Source organism: Procambarus clarkii, chromosome 79 (assembly GCF_040958095.1).
Source record: "Procambarus clarkii isolate CNS0578487 chromosome 79, FALCON_Pclarkii_2.0, whole genome shotgun sequence".
NCBI classification, from domain to species: Eukaryota; Metazoa; Arthropoda; class Malacostraca; order Decapoda; family Cambaridae; genus Procambarus; species Procambarus clarkii.
The window spans coordinates 351,844-369,858 of NC_091228.1; the positions used below are offsets into that span (position 1 = coordinate 351,844).

The window sequence follows — 18,015 nt, forward strand, 5'->3', positions numbered from 1 at the left end:
AAGAGTGCAAAATACTTGCACTGTTACATAAGTGCAAAATACTTGCACTGTTACATCCAGCAGGCCAAAGACCACTTGGGCTCCAACAGAAAAGAGACATTTCATTACATTTAGCACTTTTTCTAGATTTTTATCCCTTTTTTGTAAAAAGAAACTCGTAAAAAATAAAATAGAAAATTTTAAGAATAGTGAATAAGGGTAAACCAGAAACTAGAGATTAGCACACTCCAAGAGATACACTTAATTGCTTAATTCATCCAATACAATCGTAATAACTTTGTAATAGTTCTTCATAAACTAGATAAACAGTATGCTAGAATAAATAGAACGAGATGGTTTAAATACTTTCCTATAATCGTTTTCAGAGACTCACTGATAAAACCCATCACAGTGGAGGCCGAGGGGTTCCTGAGAGAGAAGACCTGGAGCAAGTACATCTGCTCTAAAGGTAAGGATTTATCATCATTGTTGTGTAGCCGTGTACCACCCTCCGTGATCAGTGTGACTGTTACCCTCAGTGATCAGTGTGACTGTCACCCTCAGTGATCAGTGTGACTGTCACCCTCAGTGATCAGTGTGACTGTCACCCTCAGTGATCAGTGTGACTGTCACCCTCAGTGATCAGTGTGACTGTCACCCTCAGTGATCAGTGTGACTGTCACCCTCAGTGATCAGTGTGACTGTCACCCTCAGTGATCAGTGTGGCTGTCACCCTCAGTGATCAGTGTGACTGTCACCCTCAGTGATCAGTGTGACTGTCACCCTCAGTGATCAGTGTGACTGACACCCTCAGTGATCAGTGTGACTGTCACCCTCAGTGATCAGTGTGACTGTCACCCTCAGTGATCAGTGTGACTGTCATCCTCAGTGATCAGTGTGACTGTCACCCTCAGTGATCAGTGTGACTGTCACCCTCAGTGTTCAGTGTGACTGTCACCCTCAGTGGTCAGTGTGACTGTCACCCTCAGTGATCAGTGTGACTGTCACCCTCAGTGATCAGTGTGACTGTCACCCTCAGTGATCAGTGTGACTGTCAACACTCGGCTCGTTACTTAAGCTCTAGGCCCAACTCTACATTGGTACTTCACGCGGCTAACAACCAGGTCATTTTGCATGATCATATGCCATCAGTCCCATCTCTCTCTTACACTAGACTCCTTGAGATGTTTGGTGATATTGACCTTGTCATTATACTGATAACGATAATTAATAATAATAAACAGATAAATCACACTAATGTGATATATATCAGAGACTATCACCTGGAGCTGTTTAGTGACTGGTGACCAAGGCGCTGCCAGCCGCTTACTCCACCGCGGTACAGTGGTAAGGTCAGGCGTCGGCAGCTCACAGGCAAGGAAAAGGTGGTAGAAGAAGAATGCTTGAACAATGGGTAGAAGAAGGATGCTTAAATAGGGTGCTGGAGAGAGGGGAAGATTGGAAAAGGTGTACAGGAGAGAAGGGGGGATCAACGGGGAGAAAGTTTGACAGGGGAGGAGATGGGAAGAAAAGACGGGATAGGGGAAAGCGAGATGAGAAGGGGAAGATTCGGAGATAGGGGCGAGGGAGACCCGAGCACAGCCGGGTATCCTCCTTTAATATATCTGTAAAAGAGAATGTCTGCTTGTTAGTCTATCTTCGGTTGGAGGCGATGGTTGTAATTAGCCTCATTCAACTTTCCATGGTGAATTGTTATTGTATGGTAATCGTCAAAGGTGAATGCATTCGACCCCTCATGCCCCTCTTTAAGTTGGATTTGCTCCTGTTGCTACAAACACCGACTCTAAGGACAATCAAACCAATATTATTAATTTCATAGTTTGCTCACAAGCAGATTTCTCGGCTGTTACTGGATGGAGGGAGGTAGGATGGGAATGACAGAGAATTAGGGAGTTGGAGTGAGGAGGAGGGGTTGAGGGGGGGAGAGACCCGGACATCGCTGGGTACCACATCTAGAGTTATATATGCTGTCCTCACACTGCTCTACCAAAATTTTGTTTCAGTGCTAGTCATTATTTTTGTATTAGAAATGACCTACACAAGACTTGTTTTAGGAAATACTCATTGTATATTGTTTAGATATTTGGTGAAGTATATTTGTTGTTGTTGCAGACTTTGAGACTGGCGAGGACTCGCTGGAGGCGTGGGAGCTGGAGACCCCACAGGTCATGGTGGAGGGGTCAGAGCGAGGCTGGGTAACGGCCGTCGGTGACCTCATCGCTCTCACACTCGAGGTACTCACTTACTCACTCATGTTCTCTGTGATAGTTATTTGTAAACCTTAAACCATAGGGACTATCTTGTTGAGAGATCAGTGTAACAAGGTGAGCAATATCCCCCAATATGTTGGTTACATACTAACATGCATCAGAGTAAACATTAGTGCAGCTCAATACCATTGTCAGGTAAGATATTCTGGGCTCTCATATCACCTGTTTGGGCATCATGATATCTTTATATACACTAATTGATTAAAATAAAAAATTATATGTCTTATCGACTTTCATGCTGGATACTATAGAACAATTAATGCTCCATTCTCTTTTTTAAGAAAATTTTGTGGTGTTCTTTCTTTGAAGTTACGTAAATTAATGAAACAATTATTTTTCAAATATTTAGAACAATAATTCAATCTCCGTTTAAATATCATCTTATATAGTTCTTACAGTAGTCATTTTAAATATAATTTTCCTTCTGATTTGACATCACAAGAAATTATTACACTGTAATTTCTTGTGAAGTGAAAGAGACTTGCTGATGACACTAATAATAAAGTGTTGCATGCACTTTACATACACCGTGTTGCATGCATACAACGGTGGATGCTTGGTGCATGTGCAACGGCTTCTTAACACATTATAACCCAGAATATTTCCATAATTCCTTGAAGAATTTGGGGAGCCTGATCCGGATGCCGTACGGGTGTGGGGAGCAGAACATGATCAACTTCGTGCCCAACATCTTCATCATGCAGTACCTGAAGGCCTCCAACCAGACCACCCCGGAGACCACCAGGAGGCTCCTCACCTACATGAAGACCGGTAACCTCATTATTATCTCTATCTATGTAAGGACAGTTAGCCAATATTTCTGGCTATGGTCGGTCTGAGGTCTGACAACGTGGGTGATGACTGGTCAGTACCTGCTGTCCCTCAAGCTAAGTAATGTTCTTGTTGTTTTAGATTCAGCTACTCGGAACAAAAGTTCCAAGCAGCACGGACTATGGTGATCCCGTATTAGTCATCAAAACTACGGCCCACAATGGTTCCTGGACGTGCCCATGTTTATAACCTGAGTTAATGCTAAACGCGTTAGTTTACTGTGAACAAGTGTGGGCCGGAGTTTACATGTGCTTCAGAACAACTCTGGCTGCCTCGTCAGCAAACTCTAACAATGTGGTATACGTCTCTTATTGATATCGTCGTCAGGCAGAGAGCCCGTACTTGGGCTTATTCCAGGTCCCCCGTAGACAACTATAGCTAACCCTGGTGGCTCTACTACACTTTAGAAACTCTCGAGTACCTATTTACTGCTAGGTGAGTATCTAATTACTGCTAGGTGAGTATCTATTTACCCTAGGTGAGTACCTATTTACTGCTAGGTGAGTACCTATTTACTGCTAGGTGAGTACCTAATTACTGCTAGGTGAGTATCTATTTACTGCTAGGTGAGTACCTAATTACTTCTAGGTGAGTATCTATTTACTGCTAGGTGAGTATCTATTTAATGCTAGGTGAGTGGATTTAGGTGGATTTACACCTATTTACTGCTACTTGATTACCTATTTACCGCTAGGTAAACATCGTGCGCAGGGAAAAAATGTCCAACCGTTTCTGTCCGACCTAGAGAATAAATCCCGAGGTTATTAACCAAATACGTAGACCACTGTGCTAACAATAAGCATTTGAAACTACACGAACCAAACTAAGGAAGGGAATTATCAGAAGATAGCGCCAAGTCATCACGACTATATAGCACTGGGAAGGGGTCGGGATAAGGATTTGGAATGGGACGGGGGAAAGGAATGGTGCCCAACCAATTGGACGGTCGGGGATTGAACGCCGACCTGCATGAAGCGAGAACGTCATTCTACCGTCCAGCCCAAGTGGTTGGGTACCAAACTAAGGAGGTATATGCTAATTATCACAATGATTATAATTGATAAAATACCTTTATAACGCCGAAATTTGTACTCTACTGTCGATGGCATCCAGAGTGTGGAACACCGCGGGGACCAGATGCCGGGTTACCACTTGATTGGTATCTGACTGGCTCACCGTTACAGCTGGCTCATTGTTACAGCTGGCTCAGTTAGAGCTAGCTCAACGTTACAGCTGGCTCGCCGTTACAGATGGCTCAGTTAGAGCTGGCTCAACGTAACAGTTGGCTCACCGTTGCAGCAGGCTCAGTTACAGCTGGCTCACCGTTGCAGCTAGCACAAAGGTACAGCTTGCTCACCGTTACAGCTGGTAGGCAGTGGCAGCTGGCTCATCGTTATTGGAAATTATAACAGAGTGTGGAAGTAGGCTACAGGGCAGACACAGCTTCAGAAGAGGAATTTCAAGATTTACATATCGTGAAAAATATGGTGAAGTCCAAGCTTTTATAATGGTAGATTTTAATCACTACACAATGGATTTTGGGTGAATCCAAAATCACAAGCCGAAGAGGAACAATTTCTTGGCCTGGTACAAGACTCATATTTTTTATTCAGCACGTGGTACAGCCCACACAAGGCAGCAACACTCTGGACCTTGTGCTAACACCAGAGGAGGTCGTGGTCGATCAAACTCAGCAAGAGGAGAAGCTCGCCCCGTAATATTCTAAGATAGAACACAATTATAGAAACCCATATAAAGGTCTGGAACGATGACGTTCTAGACTGCTTTCGAGGAGTTCCTGTATGATGCAGTTCCTGTATCACAGAATGATACAGAAACTGCAAAATATCTCTTGGTAGTCAGAGACGTGAAAGTTTCGTGGGGAAATTTAAAAAATTTAACACTGAGCTTGAATCTGAGTGAGTACCAAGAAGGAAAAGTAAAAGGAGGAGGTGGATGACGGGTTGTCACCAGTGCTATAACAGCAAGGCAAAACCTCTGAAAGAATTAAGAGTCCACCAGGAGGCACACGGGTTGACACATATAGAAGGGCTTTTATTTCTCTGCTCAGGGCACAAGAACAGGTAAAAGGAACTATGAAAGAAAACTTGCTCAAAATATAATGAAAGATCCAAAGTATATTTATGCCCACCAGAGAAGTAGAATAAAGACAAAAGACTCGATAGGACCCTTGGAAGATAAGTCCAACCAAATTTCAATTAATGATAAAAAGGCAGCCAACGTATATGAATACTTTACATCAGTGTTCACACTAGAAAGGTTAGACAATTTAAAAAATACAAACAGATGTTTTAAGCAGAGGAAGAAAATGAATTAAGCAATATTCCCATAACGTGCAAAACAATCAGGAAGACCGTCGAAATACCCGTCGAAGTCCTGGGTAAATACTGGTATGGAAACATGTTTGTTGATTTGTGTTACAAATTTCGGGATACCGTAACAGACGTGTAGATCACTTAATTGTTTCTAGTGCAGGTGAGACATGTATATGGCTATTGGCTTTCTGTTGCTTCTTTAATTTTTATACTTTTGTTATAAGAGCGTGTTGTAGCGACTAGTTAATGTATTAGTTAGCGATAATTACATTAGTGGCTGCCTGCAGGGTACCAACGGGAGCTCCTCTACCGTAGAGGTGACGGCTCCTTCAGCGCCTTCGGCAACGCTGACGACTCCGGCTCCACCTGGTTGTCGGCCTTCGTCCTCAAGTCCTTCAGCCAGGCCCAACAGTTTACTGTGGTGAGTGGACCTCCTCTTGCTGTGTTTTACATTACCCTACACTCAAACATTCATTCTAAGCCAATTGTTTCACGCCAAGCTAACTTGAACTTCCTAGTGTAAATGGCGGTCAACAGACGGAGCCCAACAGACGGAGCCCAACAGACGGAGCCCAACAGACGGAGCCCAACAGACGGAGCCCAACAGACGGAGCCCAACAAACGGAGCCCAACTGAGGGAGCACAACAGACAGATCCCAACAGGCGGATCCCAAAAGACGGAGCACAACAGACGGAGCCCAACAGACGGAGCCCAACAGACGGAGTCCAACAGACGGAGCCCAACAGACGGAGCCCAACAGACGGAGCCCCAGGAGTTTGACTGTTTTGGGTGCAGTGGCGAAGTTTTGTACGTTCGACCACTGCTTCTATAAGTACTACACAATTGTTAATATCGCATTGTATTTCCACACTCTAAGCACCCTAAAGCGATGAGACCAATTCATCACTATTGACTGAGCAATCAGCACAATAATCTAGCAATATCCTCATCACAAATGCGGCCACTGGGACAGGTAGACTGATCGTATTGCTCATGACGGCTGAGAAGGTTCTGAGGCAAGACTGATCTTTTGAAATGCTAGCAGTAGGTCACTAGAGACCTGTGTTGGTAACAATAATAAACATTTTATCTACTGAATGGATTTCCGGATTGCGAGATGTTTAGGTCGATACCCAGCCCACACACCTGATACCCAGCCCACACACCTGATACCCAGCTCACACACCTGATACCCAGCCCCACACACCTGATACCCAGCCCACACACCTGATACCCAGCCCACAAACCTGATACCCAGCCCACACACGTGATACCCAGCCCACACACGTGATACCCAGTCCACACACGTGATACCCAGCCCACACACCTGATACCCAGCCAACACACCTGATACCCAGCCCACACACGTGATACCCAGCTCACAAAGACGGAAAGACTTTGACACAGTATCTCATAAAAGGATGATGCATAAGCTGGAGAAACTGGCAGGAATAACTGGTAGGGCGCTCCAGTGGATAAAGGAGTACCTAAGCAATAGGAAGTAGAGAGTTACAGTGAGGGGTGAGACCTCAGAATGGCGTGAAGTCACCAGTGGAGTCCCACAGGGCTCTGTACTTGGATCTATCCTGTTTTTGATATACGTAAATGATCTCCCAGAAGGTATAGACTCATTCCTCTCAATGTTCGCTGACGACGCCAAAATTATGAGGAGGATTAATACAGAGGAGGACAGCTTGAGGCTTCAAGAAGACCTGGACAAGCTGCAGGAATGGTCGAACAAATGGCTGTTAGAGTTTAACCCAAGCAAATGCAATGTAATGAAGATAGGGGTAGGAAGCAGGAGACCAGATACAAGGTACCATTTGGGAGATAAAATACTTCAAGAGTCAGAGAGAGAGAAAGACCTGGGGGTGTATATCACGCCAGTCCTGTCCCCCTGAAGCTCATATCAAGAGGATAACATCAGCAGCATATGCCAGGTTGGCTAACATAAGAACGGCCTTTAGAAACTTGTGTAAGGAATCTTTCAGAATATTATATACCACATACGTCAGACCAATCCTGGAGTATGCGGCTCCAGCATGGAGTCCATGTCTAGTCAAGCAAAAGACTAAACTGGAAAAGGTTCAAAGGTTTGCCACCAGACTAGTACCCGAGCTGAGTGGTATGAGCAACGAGGAGAGTCTACGGGAATTAAATCTCACTTCGTTGGAAGACAGAAGAGTTAGGGGGGACATGATCACCACATTCAAGGTTCTCAAGGGAATCGACAGGGTTGATAAAGACAGGCTATTTAACACACGGGGCACACGCACTAGGGGGACACAGGTGGAAATTGAGTGCCCAAATGAGCCACAGAGATATTAGAAAGAACTTTTTTAGTGTGAGTGGTTGACAAATGGAATGCATTAGGAAGTGATGTGGTGGAGGCTGACTCCATACACAGTTTCAAGTGTAGATATGATAGAGCCCGATAGGCTCAGGAACCTGTACACCTGTTGATTGACGGTTGAGAGGCGGGACCAAAGAGCCAGAGCTCAACCCCTGCAAGCACAACTAAGTGAGTACAACTAGGTGGTGAGTTCACACCTGACACCCAGCCCACACACCTGACACATAGCCGACACACCTGATACCCAGCTCACACACCTGATACCCAGCCCACACACCTGAAACCCAGCCTACACACCTGATACCCAGCCCACACCCCTGATACTCAGCCCACACACCTGATACCCAGCCCACACACCTGATACCCAGCCCACATACCTGACACCCAGCCCACACACCTGACACTCAGCCCACACCCCAGATACCCAGCCCACATATGTAAAAATTAAAACACGACGACGTTTCGATCCGTCGTGGACCATCACACATAATGGTCCAGGACCGACCCATACATCAGGGATTTTTAATTTTCAAATGTTTGGGTTTGGTATTTTTTCTTGAGAAGTAATTACTGAGCTGCGGTAATACTATCAATTAAGCACCCAAACGCTGCTAATTGTCGTTGAAGCAAATAGCAATAACTTTCTTACTCCTGTCTTATTTGGTGTATACTGTATACTACTTCCTGAGTCTGATTGCTGTTGGTAATTGCAGATTGACAAGAATGATTTGAACCAAACAAGCATTTGGCTTCAGTTTAATCAGAGAAAGGACGGTTGCTTCAACAACACTGGTAAAGTCTTCAGCAAGGCCATGAAAGTGAGTATTTTTCTCATGCATAACACCGATTGAATGAGAATCATTTGGAGAAATGTGGGAATTTGAACCATCATTCTGGTGAGTCCCAAACGCTCTAGAACGCCAGGTCACATCCTGCATTGTTATAAATTATTTCCTTTTTGTAATATTACGCTATTGTAATTTCTTTGTTTATTGGTTTAATGTTAAAAATAAAAAAAAAGACGTTCAATAAATATACACCAGTATTATGAAGGAGACTTCAACAAGTTCCATATACATAATGCTGGAATAATGTGATCTGTCGTGGCATTACTCTTTCATGCCACACATGTCACACATGTGTGATATGTCACACGTTGAAGGCTAAAGTCTCATTTATGTGGGACTTAAATGAGAAAATTAAATGGACTGGAACTTAATAAATGATACTTTAAAATAAGAATGCAAAATAAATGAACTTATAATTCCTTAGCTTATACAAAGTCCTGCCAATCCTCTTGTCTTAGGATGCTATGTGGGCTTTACTTACTAACACCAGGATAGTGATGGAAGGAACACAATGTACCTGTTGGCATTTAAAGCACATCAGCATTGTAGTTTACAATGGATTACATGATAAAACACAGTTCAGTGACTCTAAATACTGGTTCTCTTTTAGTATCAAAAGTTCTGAACACTACACAGTCTAACCTCGCTCTTAAACTGCATACCCAATAACTGAGATCATGTCTAGTATTTATAACAACTAGTTATATGATACAAGCAAGATATTATATGCAAATATGCAAGCACTTATGATAAATTAATTATAAATGTGATAGCAATTGATAATTTATGCAGATGAATTATATATATATATATATATAGATATTTGTACATATATTCAGAACAAATTGTAAAGATTAAGATAGATGTTCACTTGATTGCTTGATTTTCCCTCTACATAACGATTAACAATTTATATGAACATATTAAGGTCATAAGAGCATGCAATTTACCAATTTACAACCTACAAACACTTAATATCTGATGTTTGTAACTAATAATTATCCAGTTATTAACTGTAATTACTATAATAATAATAATAACTGTAATAACTAGTAATAACTAGTAAATAACTAATTATAACTAGTTAATACTAATAACTAGTTAATACTAATAACTAGTTAATACTAATAACTAGTAATAACTATTATAGTAATAACTATAATAACTAATAACTATCCAAATTGAGAATTGATGCCCAACTGACCAGTTTCCAGATTATCTCTTTCCTGATGAGATTAGCCACAGTATTTTAATGATATAACCGCATTGCTGCAGTGAATAGATACACGCTGTAGAGTTTTTTATGAGGATTAAGCTATCCGTGGTAGTGGTGAGCGGTCAACAGTCAACACATGCTGGGGGGTACCGCTCTCTACACTCGTATTTAGATACATGTATCAGTAATTTGTTCTGATTTATAGTTCACCACCTCCCTGAGTGTCTTAGGGAGCAATTCTGGTGATAATTAGATTGTTTGTGCGGGGTTAATCTTATTATAAAAGTCTCAAGCATCGTCACGTGTTCACTCTGTATGTAAACAATGGGTTCTGGGCCTCAAGGCGCTCGTGGACGCTTGCTCTCGGAGGTAGCTCCTCCCTCTCTCAAGTGATAGAGGCCAACATTGAATATGGATTAATAATTGTTAATGTCTAGACAGATTATTGAGATCAATCGGGATTGAAAGATGAATATGTATTGGATCTAATGATTATAGATAGTACTAGTGGTACAGATTAATTCTTTATTTAGAACTTGAAAACACATCACAGGAAGCCCAAAACATGTTGCAATGGTATTTCAATTAAGACAGCTTCTTATTGAACCTTATAGATCCTTGAAGATACACGAGCAAAGTCACGTAGGCATCCATAGGCGTAATGGTGGACGTGACCGTTGTGGTATTGTCGTGTAGGATCTAATAGATGATTTTGATATAATTCTGATGTAGGACTCAGATGTATGATATAGAAATAATTATTCTGATGTACTTCATTTCTATGATTATAATAATGATGTAGTTGGCGGAAATTTTCCACACACTGAATGTTAACATACACAATAATCATTTGAAGCACCTTTTTTCCGATCACATGTCTTTCAGCAAATCTCTCCAGAGATTTTTCCCTTTGGTTTGACGTTCTGGACTCTTCATGCGTGGAGTTTCTTACTCTGATCTTTCGCCATCTGTATGGCGAGCTATAAATAAGCTTAAGAATCATAACTGCCTCATTTGTCGCAGTGGCAGTATAAGGTTTCACTCATTTGTATCATGATTTGTCTTCAGTTTTGGTGGTCCTCTCTCTTTTAATCTTGGTTGTTTGTTGGTCAACATCATGTGCTGAATACTGTCGCCTCTTTGTAATTCGGTCTAGGAGGAGCTACTTTTGCTGTCCTTCGAGGTCTATACTATCTCGACACCATTTTCCAAATTGTCCCGTGCAATTGTTCACCTTTGGCCTGCTCATTTTACTCCTTGACCATCTTGGTCTCTGGATCAGGGTTTTGTCGTCTCGTCTGTTCTCGGTTGTCCCTTTCGTCTATGACTTCTCATTGGAGGTCTTTGTTTTTGTTGGGCATTGCTTCCAGTTGTGGTGTTGAGAAGCTTCTCGCTCTCCTCTGGAAGTGTGCGTTTTGGTCTTTCGTCCATGGCGTATTTTTTCCTCAGTTTTTTTTTTTTTTGGCCAGATTGAGACGGTTGGCGTTCAGATGGGTCCTTTGGTTATTGGTCCTTGATTTGTTTGGCAGGGAGTGCATCCTTTGTTGTCTGATTGCAGCACTTCACGGTTTTGTATTTAGAAAGCCGCAGTGTGTCTTTGGGCACGTGTTATTTGGGACCTTGCGGCTTTGGCGACAGTATTTTCTAATTTTTCGTGGGCTTCGTTTTTTAAGGGCTCTTTGGATATACCACGAATCATTTCATTACCTGGTTTCCTTAGTCCCCTTTGAGCTTGTGTTGACCTTGGAAGGAGTTTCCCTCATATATGTCAAAGATCTACCTACCAAAGGTGGGCTGATCTTTGCTCTCCCTGGTAAGTCCCATTTTTAGCTTTTCAGTGGTGAGTTACAGGGAGCCACAGTTCAGCCCCTCCTAGAAAAACTGCATTATATAAAATAAAACCCCTCCTTCTGAGGGTCATTGGTGGGCCCCATTATTTTTTTTTTATTTTTTAAAAATAAAACAAATACCAGAACACACAAAACACAAAAGAAATCGGTACATATATAAAATAACAATGAAGAACAGTAAACAGGGACAGTAACAGGAACAGTAAACAGCATCAGGAACAGTTAAAAACAAAAAAAAACATACACAAGCGACACATAAAAAATATAACACAATACAGGGCATAACCCCAATATCCCGACACGGGCATCATAAAAAACAAAAGTCTAAACAGAACACAGATACATAGTAACACATAACAGAACACAGAAAAATACATAAAATAAAGAGCATAAATAACATAAAACACACTCTCAACCGAATACAGAAAACAGACACATAACAGACGTGGATAGATGACCACGCACACAACGCCAACCACACCACGCACACACATTAACAAAGGAGCACAGGACAAACACACAAGGCACAAAAATATATACATAGAGACAAAAGTACAGAAAACCCTGAACACGCACACGAAACACCCACGCAAACAACAAGAAAAATACACACACAACCACCCACACCACAACTGCACACCACACACCAACATAACACCCAAATACAAAGAGCACAGGCCAAGGCGGACGAGGACCAAAAAAAAACTGAAAAACTAAAAAACAGAAAAACTCAGGTCCACGCAGAAGCCGAAAACAGCCCCCAAACCCACACTCCCCATGCACACCGACACACTCGGTGCCCGGAGGCACGAAAACACACCACACGCGTACAGGAGCAGCAAACCACAAGGAAGACACACACAACCACATGCATCCCCCGCCAAGGAGGCCCAAAGGGACGGGGAAGGGAACACACAGCTAAAGCAACCCCTTGAAACCTCCTCAACCCCCCAAACCCATAACAACGCCCCAACCGAAGCACTCAAAAGCAAACCACTAACATAGGCATACGTAAACCACTAACCAAACTCTGCAGGAAAAGCGCGTTGCAACCACCACCAGGTAAACCACATGCACCCTCACAAAAAAAAAAAAAATGCAAGTGACCCCATAACCCTCCCGCCTCCCAACCCACACACAAAACACATAATCCACAACCAAAACACAGCGTTTTGCACACCCTCTGCGAACAACCCAGAAAATGCAAGAACAAAAACTGCAAAACACCACTCCGACACTCTGGTCCACAAAACTCCTCCAGGACATCCTGATACCAGGCAACCCCTGCAACTGGTCACAAAAATAAAAGACATTCACCTGCGATTCACTAAAGACACAGTGCACACACGCCGCAGAATCACGCAAGCCAAGCAAACAAAACCACTCATTTGTCACCAGCGACAAATGCAGAAACTGCAACATTAACTCCCGCTGCTGAGGCGCCAAAACTCTCCCCCTCAAACACGACCAGATGCCACCCCAATCCAACACGGTAACAAGTCCTCCGAGGCAACAACACCCCATATATAGCCTTACACGAAAAGGAAAACAAAAAAAGGAGGACGGCAGAGCGCCTAAAGAACCTCCACGGCCCAAGAATAAACAGGGGGGTAAACAAAGCCACCTCCTTACTAACCTCCAAATTAACCAAGCAAAGCAACTGAACCGAAGTAGTGTAAAGTGCGACTAGAACCGCGCGCACCAGCTGCCAGCTGGTCCTCCATGGAGTGCCAGCCGACAGGTGGAGCGCAGGTGTCTAGTCGCACAGGTTTTTGGGGGATTTTCAGGGAATTTTTGGCGCGTTTCGGACGCGTGTGAGCGTGTTGTGTTTGGGTATGTGGTCATGAAAGAGGGGAGGTCATGTTGATGAGTGCCAGGTGGTGCGCGAGGTCAACGTCGCAGCGCGGGTGTCTAGTCACATAGGGTTTTTGGGGGATTTCCCGGAAGTTTGGCGCGTGGCGGACTTGAGTGGCGGGCGAGCAGGTGCGGTCCCCCACCCCGCGCGCGCGCGCGCGCGGGTCTAGTCCTCGGGGTTAAGGTAAGTGGTCAGGAAAGATTGGAGATCTTGTTGTGTGAGAGTAAGTGGTGGAGTAAGAGGAAGGAGTGAAATGAATATGTGTGTGTTTAGCAAGTGATAGAGTAAGAAAATAGAAGGAAGATGGAGGAAGGAGTAAAAGAGTTGATCGTGAGTTAGTGTGTAGAGGAGAAGGCAATACAGCCTGTTATGTTGTTTTGGGATGGGAGCTGGATGGAGTTTCCCATTCGTCGGGAGAGAGTGCTCTGGGCCATTATGTGGTTAGACAAACCCATTGACTCCCCTACAGGAAGGTCTTAAGTGATGTTTGTAAGAAATGCATGGAAAAGACACGGGACTGTTGTCTTCAGAGTGGTGATGTTCGCCCCACGGCGGGTCCTCTTACACTGGATTCGTTAAGGAAGGGGAGCGAAGTACATACGACAGACCCACACCTGTCAGCCATCAATCAATCACTCCCACCCCCATCCCCACCCGCTCCCATACCATCAACCATTGTTCTGTGCAAAACCTTTTAGTATGTGTAAGCTATATCGTAACGTGATCAACATGGTGAGAGCAATAACGAGGGAAAAGTAAACACATTATATAAATTTTATTTCTTTATTAAACACTTAAGCGATTTACAACGATAATAATAATAATAATAATAAGACTTCTTCTTGGTGGTTTAGCTAGCAGACAGTTGTAGAAAGACCTTCATTCAGTCCATCGAACCTTCCCAACACGCTAGTCAAGCAGTCAATCTGTAGAAAGTGGAAAAGGTTATAAGTTTTGTTGTTGTCAATGTTGTAAACATAAATACAGACATTATTGTGTTCATCATTCAATCCTAACATAAAGTATTACTCACCGCACTATCATCCTAGCCAACTTCGTCACACAGCGTTTCACACCCAGCATCACTACCGTTTAAGCAGAATGTTTGCTTACACTCAGGCATTTTCATCTGAGCGTAATTGAATTTCAACACTTTTTCATCATTCTTGCGAAAATGACCATATTTAAACGCTTCATCAAAGTGAAGCAGGGCGGCCTCTAAGCCTAGTCTGCAAAAATGATATGCAAAATAAACGGCATAATTCCCACAGAAGTAACTATTCAAGGATTGAATCCTTTTCTTCATAATATATAGGGTATAGTCTTGGAAGTAGGACATAAACTCTTCGAAATATCTTGAATACGTTCCTATTGCAGGATTGGCATAGCTGTCTAGTATAACTATCTCGCTTCTACCTTCATCCTTATTTACATAGAATGTTATCCAATGGCCCATTTTATTACGAGAACCCGAGTCCAGAGTGTTCATTATGAACACCACAGGTCTTTTTTTATGTATTTTTGTCAGTATTTTCCGTACGTCATCAGCTAGGAAACATCCTAGATAGTCTACCCTATCACCTAAATTACTTCTGATAGCCTCATTTATTTCCAAACAATTCATATTAGTATTTTATCCTCGCGTATCGCAAATAACGCGACGATCCGCGTTAATGCTGATCACACCCGTTGTAGAGCCGTAAACTAGTATGACTTTATTTCTAGCTACTCCGCGTTTAAATTCCAAAGCGATCCTCAGATTACCACTTTTTTCAATCGGGATGGTGTCATCGATATCCTCGGGTTGTAAATTAAAGGCCAGTATGGTTCCACCATTCACATATGTGTCATAAGATAATATATTGTCTTTATCGAAGCCTAAGGCTTGTAATGCTGTGTAATACAACTTGGCGCAGTTATGAGGGAAGTCACACCCAATATTGACAATATTAGTGCTATTCTGGGATATTAATACTTTACTAAGCTCGCAGTTTTCCAAATAAAGCGGGTTGCGATTATATGCACCAGACACAGCCTCCATATCAAGGATGATCATATATAAATGTTCTGGTATAACAGTCCCCCACGGCTGGTCCATTGTAATAGAGCGCTGACCTGTGCCCAATATATACGTTTTGTATAAAGTTTTATTAAAAGTATACGTAATAGGAGAGTTGTTCTGCACCATGGCTTTATTAACTGCTACTAATCCTTCAGGGTATGGCAATACCCGATCCACCCATAGACGTGTAGACTTGATATTATATTTAAAATTAGCATGTTCATTATCGCTGAGTATAAGCCACTTATCAGGTTGAAGTTCGAGCCTCACCCTGATGTCCACATTATCCAAAACGTATTCACTAACGGATGTGACATCCAGCATTAGTTTAAAACAAGTATTCACGCCACTCGTTTTCATATCAGTCATCCGTTGCTTCTCACTAGCCGAGGCATTAGTGAAATAACCAGCTTCAATTTTACCAGGATCAACTCGGTTAAAAAACTGTGACAGTTTATCATAGCGGTTAGCCTTACACCCAGAAATCGTAGATAATAACTTTACGTATGACCAGAATGAGAATAATGAGCTGGTTTCAACTGCTGTTTCGTTTAAATACACAATAGCGGATTTGAATAGAGTTTGCGATAATCCATTCACCAACGATGCGTTTTTAGCATCTCCTAAAGGCGTTATTCCATCTTCTTCGGTTAGATCAATAGTCAACTCCAAAGCTATAGATGATAAATCCACCAGTTGACCATTCACTCCCTTGATGATGAATTCCAGATAAGTGTCTGTAAACTTATTATTGACCCCAGAATTCACAGGTAATACATCCACCGTTTGTCTGCTGGCGATTGTTGATTCTACCAATCGAGGGGAAAATACTTTAGGAAAGGCTTCACTAACAGCAGCTGTATAGTGTTCTAATGGCACCTGGAGGCCCAGAGCGTTATATCCGGCCATGTTCGCGCTTTAGACAACACCAACCGAGTGAGAAGAAGTTATGACAACACATCATTATATTTCGCTTTAGTAAAACGTTTGATGTTTACTAATTTTTTTGTTTGTTTATTCTTTTTCTGCACTCTTCCACCTATCATTTGCTTCCCCACTCCTTTCAATGTTTCAACCCCGCGTTTCTTAAGAGACTGTTTGAAAGTTTGTTTGTCATTATTAATGTCGTCTAGTACGTTCTGCCCCAAGCTAAGCGCAGCCGGGGCCAGAGTCCTCATGATAAAGGGCGCTGCTCGACGCGCTATCCCGCTTAAAAAGGAAAATATTTCTCCTCCACGCGTATAACGTCTACTGCTGTTGAAAATCCGTATATCATCAGTCCCTCCACCTCTAGGAGGGGTTAACAGAATGTATAATTCCTCAACAGAGGGGGGAATAAAGTGGACACGCATTTCTCCGCTTGTTTCAGACGAATGAGGTGTGGCGGGAAAGCATTGGTGTTATATACCTCCTGCAACGGGGCGTACATGCAAGACTGCTATGGTGCACCCACGTTCATCGAAATGTATGAACACTGAACATGTGAAGAACAAGCTAAGAATTGAAATCAACTATTTTTCACATATTATGCTAACACCTTGCCTATATGGTGAGAGATGTAACGAAGATGGACTAAGTCATACTTTCATTTAAAAACGATATTTGGTCTGTAGAAAGTTGATTTGCGTTACGTTACGTTACGTTACATTGTGTTATAGAGGGTTAAAACTGGTATACCGTAATATTCATATGCTATGAGATGTAATGGAGATATTGTGTTTGGCTAAATGAGTTCACATTTCAATAATGATATTCGGACAACAGCCAGAAAGTTGATCTCTACGTTACTTAATGATGATATAATGCGATGCAATCGTGTGCTAATATTTTATTTGTGTTAGAATGTAAGGGCTATAGGAGTTTGTCTAGACTTGCATACATTTTCAAACGCTATTTATGTAGGCAGTAGAAAGACTGGTTTCCCATTACGCTACATTGACTGTGATACAAGAACTGAAAAACAGACTTAACCCAGACCTATTTCACTATCGACTCACCGGTCTTATTCTCATCGATTGGTGTTTACATTGGATGACGTAGGTCTTAAGAGAGACAGCCTTGATGGAGAAAGATACGTGAACAGCGGCAGCAGGAGAAAGGAAATGATGTTACTTTCCCCAACTACTAAATGATCTGGAGTGAGAGAGAGACTGAGAGACTGAGAGACTGAGAGACTGAGAGACTGAGAGACTGAGAGACTGAGAGACTGAGAGACTGAGAGACTGAGAGACAGAGAGATAGAGAGACAGAGAGATAGAGAGACAGAGAGAGAGAGAGAGAGAGAGAGAGAGAGAGAGAGAGAGAGAGAGAGAGAGAGAGAGAGAGAGAGAGAGAGAGAGAGAGAGAGAGAGAGAGAGAGAGAGAGAGAGAGACTGAGAGACTGAGAGACAGAG

At 42.6% G+C, this 18,015-nt stretch overlaps 2 protein-coding genes across 2 annotated transcripts in view; one reads left to right on the forward strand and one right to left on the reverse strand.

Annotated features, from left to right (window-relative positions):
- The window catches only part of LOC123764579 (murinoglobulin-1-like), a 163,268-nt gene extending 153,160 nt beyond the window's left edge, over positions 1-10,108 (forward strand). Inside the window, 6 exon segments of the mRNA XM_069314606.1 lie at positions 366-448; positions 2,113-2,234; positions 2,891-3,041; positions 5,725-5,858; positions 8,505-8,609; positions 10,061-10,108. Of these exon segments, the coding sequence (XP_069170707.1) occupies positions 366-448; positions 2,113-2,234; positions 2,891-3,041; positions 5,725-5,858; positions 8,505-8,609; positions 10,061-10,108 (643 nt within the window).
- Positions 1-18,015, reverse strand: part of LOC138357549 (pregnancy zone protein-like) — a 657,491-nt gene that overhangs the window by 348,629 nt on the left and 290,847 nt on the right. The gene's annotated exons all lie outside the window — the stretch shown is intronic.